This window comes from Drosophila teissieri, chromosome X, assembly GCF_016746235.2.
Source record: "Drosophila teissieri strain GT53w chromosome X, Prin_Dtei_1.1, whole genome shotgun sequence".
Taxonomy (NCBI): domain Eukaryota; kingdom Metazoa; phylum Arthropoda; class Insecta; order Diptera; family Drosophilidae; genus Drosophila; species Drosophila teissieri.
In genome coordinates this window covers 8,344,839-8,350,364 of record NC_053034.1, presented here as the reverse complement: position 1 = coordinate 8,350,364, position 5,526 = coordinate 8,344,839, and the positions used below count along the sequence as shown (strand labels likewise).

The 5,526-nt window shown below is 48.5% G+C and overlaps 2 protein-coding genes across 2 annotated transcripts; one reads left to right on the top strand and one right to left on the bottom strand.

The window, feature by feature from the left end:
- Positions 1–142: 142 nt before the first annotated feature.
- LOC122624415 (vitellogenin-2) lies at positions 143–1,757 on the bottom strand. The gene is made up of 2 exons (XM_043803945.1): positions 1,460–1,757; positions 143–1,404 (listed from the first exon to the last, which is right to left on the bottom strand). The coding sequence occupies exons 1-2, from the start codon at positions 1,746–1,748 to the stop codon at positions 308–310; spliced, it is 1,386 nt and encodes a 461-aa protein (XP_043659880.1). The 5' UTR covers positions 1,749–1,757; the 3' UTR covers positions 143–307.
- A 1,240-nt stretch (positions 1,758–2,997) lies between these two features.
- LOC122624416 (vitellogenin-1) lies at positions 2,998–4,637 on the top strand. Its single transcript, XM_043803946.1, has 2 exons — positions 2,998–3,283; positions 3,352–4,637. Exons 1-2 carry the CDS (start codon positions 3,064–3,066, stop codon positions 4,449–4,451), a joined length of 1,320 nt encoding a protein of 439 aa, XP_043659881.1. The 5' UTR covers positions 2,998–3,063; the 3' UTR covers positions 4,452–4,637.
- The last annotated feature ends 889 nt before the right edge of the window (positions 4,638–5,526 follow it).

The window sequence follows — 5,526 nt, the reverse complement described above, 5'->3', positions numbered from 1 at the left end:
TTTTTGGTGATACTTATATTGCATAATTTTTTATGATATTTAAACACTCAAACATTTCGACATAAGCATATGATTTTATTGTGAATTGAACTGGGTTTTCTTCGGATATTGAACTGGACTCTGAACTGAACTCTTTCGAATGTTTAAAATTGCAAAGGTTTTTTATTGTGAATTAAAAAACAAAGCTAACTATACATAGTGGATGCAACTGGCAGAGGGATCCGCCGGATGAGGATGGGGCTGGAGTGGTTCGCTCGCATGAGGGGTGTGCGATCTGGTTGTCATCGATGGATCACTGTGCGATGATCTACTGACGGCGGGAACCCTGGTTGGAGGAGGACTGGCGCCAGGGCTGGTGGACCTGGTGGTAGCCGGTCTGCTTCTGGGCGGGAGTGCTCCTGCCGAAGGGGCTCTTCGAGTTCACCTGCAGAATGTAGTCGCCCTGCAGATCGAAATCGGTGGCGATGCCCATGTAGCCGCGCTTGCCATAGCCCTTGTTCTGCTTGTACTCCTGGTACGAGCTGGCGGCCACGGCGGGGAAGTTCCTCTCGTTACCGGGACGCACGGACTCGGCAAAGTAGCGGGTGGCACGCATGGCGGCCTCAACAACATTATCGGCACCGGGCACACCGGTCGAGGGTCCGTTGGGGAAGAAGTCCACGTTGGCCAAACGCTGGCTGGTGCCCATGCCGTAGGCGGAGGTGTGGATGGCATCGACGAAGTCGGCATCACCACGGGCCAGTCCGGTCAGTCGCTCCTCGGGCTTGCCGTAGATCTTAGTGGGGTCCAGGGCGGTGATGCGGCGCAACTTGTGTCCGGTCTGGCGGGTGAACTGGCGTCCAGCCACTCCGGCGACATGGGCAGCGGGTCCGGAGCCAATCAGATGGATGATCTCCTGGGGCACGTTCACGGTGTTGGTCAGCTCAACCAGACGGTTGCCAATGATCTCGCCCAGGCGCTCAATGTTCAGGGTGGCGTACTGTTCGAAGTCCTCGATGGCATTGCCCAGCTGGATCACAATCAGGTCACCGGTCTTGGTGTCATCCTGTTCGCCGTTCTGCTTCCTGCGCTGCTGCGTTTGCTGCTCCTCGCTGGAGCTCCTCTGGCTCTGCTCCTCGCTGGAGTAATCGGTGGACGCGTAGGGCTGGAGGTTGTAACGCTGCTGGTAGGCCTGCACCAGTTTCCTGGTTGCCTTCTGCACTTGGGTGTTGGTCTCGGGCAGGCCCTGGATGAAGATGGTGACCTCATCGTCGCCGAACTTCTGCTGGCGCTTCACCTTCTCCACCAGAGTGTTCAGGTTGAACTCGATCTTCTGGCCGCGCTCGCCGACAATGTAGCCCTTGATTTGGCTGGGTTCCGGGGTGTAATCGGGCTGGAAGACGTGGTTGAACTGGGACAGATGGTCTGCGGAATAGGATATGGTGATTACTAGAACTTCTACAGAGATCCTTGAACTTACAGAGCTTGTCCAACAGCGTGGCGCCCTCCTCCAGGCTCATCTCCTGCAGCTTCTTAAGGCTAACCTGCTTCAGGTTGGGCAGATCCTCGATTTCCCGCGGGTTCAGCCAGTTGCTGGGCTGCTCCACACTGTCCAGGGAGTTGGATCGGCGACCGGAACGGTTGCCAGACTGGGGATTACCCATGGCGGCCGCCAGAAGGCAGGCCAGAACGCAAAGGGTGCGCAGAGGATTCATAGTAGTGGCTTCCAAGTTCGACTGTTTCAGACACCGTACCAAGTTGTACTGCATGCCCACTGCTGCGACTCAATGCATTTTATACCCACCTGGAATCGGTAGTATATACACACTATAATGCACGCGCCGGAAGCAATTGATTTCAGCAACCGATTTCTGGATCAGCACAAACTGACTGATTCGCAGCGTCAGGGATTTTGCAACACTTCTGATGAGCTCTATAATTTTTTCCCCTCTTTTTTTCCCAAAGTATCCATCAGGTAATGGGAAACTTCTTTGACCAGCACTTTCATAACATAAACAAAAGGTGGACTGGCCATGAAGGGGGCTTGGCAGGGGGAGGGCACGAATTGAACTCATGCTCGGGTCAAGATAAAGCTTTTGTTTATAACAAATACTTGGCAATTTTGGGCAATTTTCGAAGCTTACTGAAGTGTTTGCTATAAGAATTTTCTGGATTAACGCCCTAAAAAGAGCATGCAAAATAAATACAATCTAAAGGAACAGGAAAAGATAACATACATATAGATACATATATTTCAATAAATAGCATGGATTGTAATCATTGATGTTTGTTGTATCAAACAGTATCACTTTGATCAAAATGATATATTATAAACTATACCCCGGATATTTCAATTATATCTCCTTGAAAAACATGCCCTCCTTCCATTAATTTCTAAAGTCCATAATAGAATATAAACTTATATGCACGCTTTTACTATCTTGCCTGGAAACTACAACTAAAACATTCCATACTTTCCGTATCAATGGCAAAAATCTGGAATCAATGAACTGCCTCGGCCTTGAATTGAAAATGGAAAATTATGGACTTTAAAGTAGGCAACAGGAAAGTGCCAAATATATCAAATATATATATGTGTATATATTTTTAACCAAAAAACCATTAAATTATTTAAAAACTATGCAACTAATGCCAAGTTTTGATCTATTTCATGTGCATTTCTTGACCAAATCCGGTGCACAACTACAATGTTGCAATCAGCGGAGCCTACAAAGTGATTACAAATTAAAATAATCAGGCGGCAGCAGGTGCTGCTAAGTCATCAGTGGGGTCAGCTATAGGTAGGCCCCGTGCCTATTTCGTATATACACTTTATTCCGCTACCGATAGCATATATATATATATATATGTACATACTCATCCGATTCCCAGGCAGCCCGAAAAAGCCTTACTCAGCACAAGTGGCAGCGATTAAAGCCTGAGCCAGCGAAAAGAGAGTCGGAAAATGGGAAATCGCTCGGCGTGAATTGTGGTATATATACCGGCAACATTGGATTTGGAAAGCCAGTTCAACTCGCTCAGTGTTGAAGTCGCATCCCCAGGACCAAAAACCGAATCCGAACCATGAACCCCATGAGAGTGCTGAGCCTCCTGGCTTGCCTGGCGGTCGCCGCCCTGGCCAAGCCCAATGGCCGTATGGACAACTCCGTCAACCAGGCTCTGAAGCCATCGCAGTGGCTCTCCGCATCCCAGCTGGAGGCCATTCCCGCCGTCGATGATTTCACCATTGAGCGCCTGGAGAACATGAACCTGGAGCGTGGCGCCGAGCTGCTGCAGCAAGTCTGTGAGTAATCCTAGACTTCCATAACAATAACAGCAATAGAAGATAATAATAATAAATATCCTTTGTAGACCACCTGTCGCAGATCCACCACAACGTTGAGCCCAACTACGTGCCCAGCGGCATCCAGGCCTATGTGCCCAAGCCCAATGGCGACAAGACCGTTGCCCCCCTGAACGAGATGATCCAGCGCCTGAAGCAGAAGCAGAACTTTGGCGAGGATGAGGTGACCATCATTGTGACCGGACTGCCCCAGACCACCGAGACCGTGAAGAAGGCGACCAAGAAGCTGGTGCAGGCCTACATGCAGCGCTACAATCTGCAACAGCAGCGCCGCCAGGGCAAGAACGGCAACCAGGACAACCAGGATCAGAGCAACGAGCAGAGGAAGAACCAGAGGACCAGCAGCGAGGAGGACTCCAGCGAGGAGGTGAAGAACGCCAAGACCCAGAGCGGTGACATCATTGTGATCGATTTGGGCTCCAAGCTGAACACCTACCAGCGTTATGCCATGCTCGACATCGAGAAGACCGGCGCCAAGCTCGGCAAGTGGATCGTTCAGATGATCAACGAGCTGGACATGCCCTTCGATACCATTCACCTGATTGGCCAGAATGTGGGCGCCCATGTTGCCGGTGCCGCTGCCCAGGAATTCACCCGTCTCACCGGACACAAGCTGCGCCGCGTCACCGGTCTGGACCCCTCCAAGATCGTGGCCAAGAGCAAGAACACCCTGACCGGTCTGGCTCGCGGTGATGCCGAATTCGTCGATGCCATCCACACCTCCGTCTACGGCATGGGCACACCCATCCGTTCCGGTGATGTTGACTTCTATCCCAATGGCCCGGCCGCCGGTGTTCCCGGTGCCAGCAACGTGATTGAGGCCTCCATGCGTGCCACCCGCTACTTTGCCGAGTCCGTGCGTCCCGGTAACGAGAGGAGCTTCCCCGCCGTGCCCGCCAACTCCCTGCAGCAGTACAAGCAGAACGATGGCTTCGGCAAGCGCGCCTACATGGGCATCGATACCGCTCACGATCTCGAGGGTGACTACATCCTGCAGGTGAACCCCAAGTCTCCGTTCGGCCGCAACGCTCCCGCCCAGAAGCAGAGCAGCTACCACGGTGTCCACCAGGCGTGGAACACCAACCAGGACAGCAAGGACTACCAGTAAGGATGAGTCCGCTTCCTCTGGACACAGGAATGCCAACTACCAACCAACAAACAACCACCCAACCACACACACACTGTAGTCCCTAAGTTGAACCCATATTGGCCCTTTTCTTGAGATTACCTAAACTTGTAACGAGCACATCGCGAAATTCAGCAAATAAACGCTCGATAAAGAGCTTAAAAATAACATACCAACTTGTAGATATTTCTTTTTCATCCTAAACCATATAAATCATTCTACAAAAGTCTGACAGAGCATCACATAATAGTCCCAAAATCGCAATTAATGACCGTAGTTTGGTTTTGTAAACTTAGATTTATTTTATTGTTGTCGGTGTGTTTTCTTTTGTTTTTTTGGGTGTTAAGGCCTAATCTTTTCCACTTATGGCTTGGGCTCAGATTAGAAAATAATTTGTTTAGGATAATTTGGGGGCGATTTTGCTCACGGAAGGCTGACGCCATAACAATAATGCTCAACCCGAAGCGATAACAATTAGAAATACAGCCAAGAGTTTAGGATCAGGGCTTAGGCGAGAGACATTTGCTTATTTAACTTCGTTCTATTTATATAGGACTTTTCCACCTGCTGATTTGAAGTTCCAATTGCTTCGCTTAGTTAAGTGCACATTCCGAATTGTTAGAAATATTATTACTATATACTCGTACATGTTTGTAGCTCTAGCAGATCAATGCAAAATATTTGTTGGAACCAAAGAGTTTTGGGCCAAGTTGGGCCCCAAAAAATTTGGTAAAAGCGCAGGCCAAGGTGTCTTAAATATTAACTACAGTCTTTCTTAAGATACCCACTTGCTATCTTTATGTACACATCTTCATCCACACATTTTGTGATATATATATATATATATACTTTGCTTCGGTATATTCACAATATTCGCTTGTTTAAAATTAGTTTTGATTTATCTTTTATAACAATTTCATTGTTTAGATTTTGTTTTCTGTGAGTGGAAGCAATTTTTATTTTCATTTCTTTGAATATTTGGTTTTTCAGCTACTTTAAGTACGTTAATAAATATGCCTATATCATATCATAATCAATTTATTTAGCTTTGAGGCCG

What these genes read in the sequence shown, in the direction of transcription:
- LOC122624416 (XM_043803946.1), top strand. Translation starts at nt 3,064, where the DNA reads ATGAACCCCATGAGAGTGCTGAGCCTCCTGGCTTGCCTGGCGGTCGCC. An exon ending in CGAGCTGCTGCAGCAAGTCT is followed by an intron (nt 3,284 to 3,351) that starts GTGAGTAATCCT and finishes TATCCTTTGTAG; the next exon opens with ACCACCTGTCGCAGATCCAC.
- LOC122624415 (XM_043803945.1), bottom strand. Translation starts at nt 1,748, where the DNA reads ATGCAGTACAACTTGGTACGGTGTCTGAAACAGTCGAACTTGGAAGCC. An exon ending in CACGCTGTTGGACAAGCTCT is followed by an intron (nt 1,405 to 1,459) that starts GTAAGTTCAAGG and finishes CCTATTCCGCAG; the next exon opens with ACCATCTGTCCCAGTTCAAC.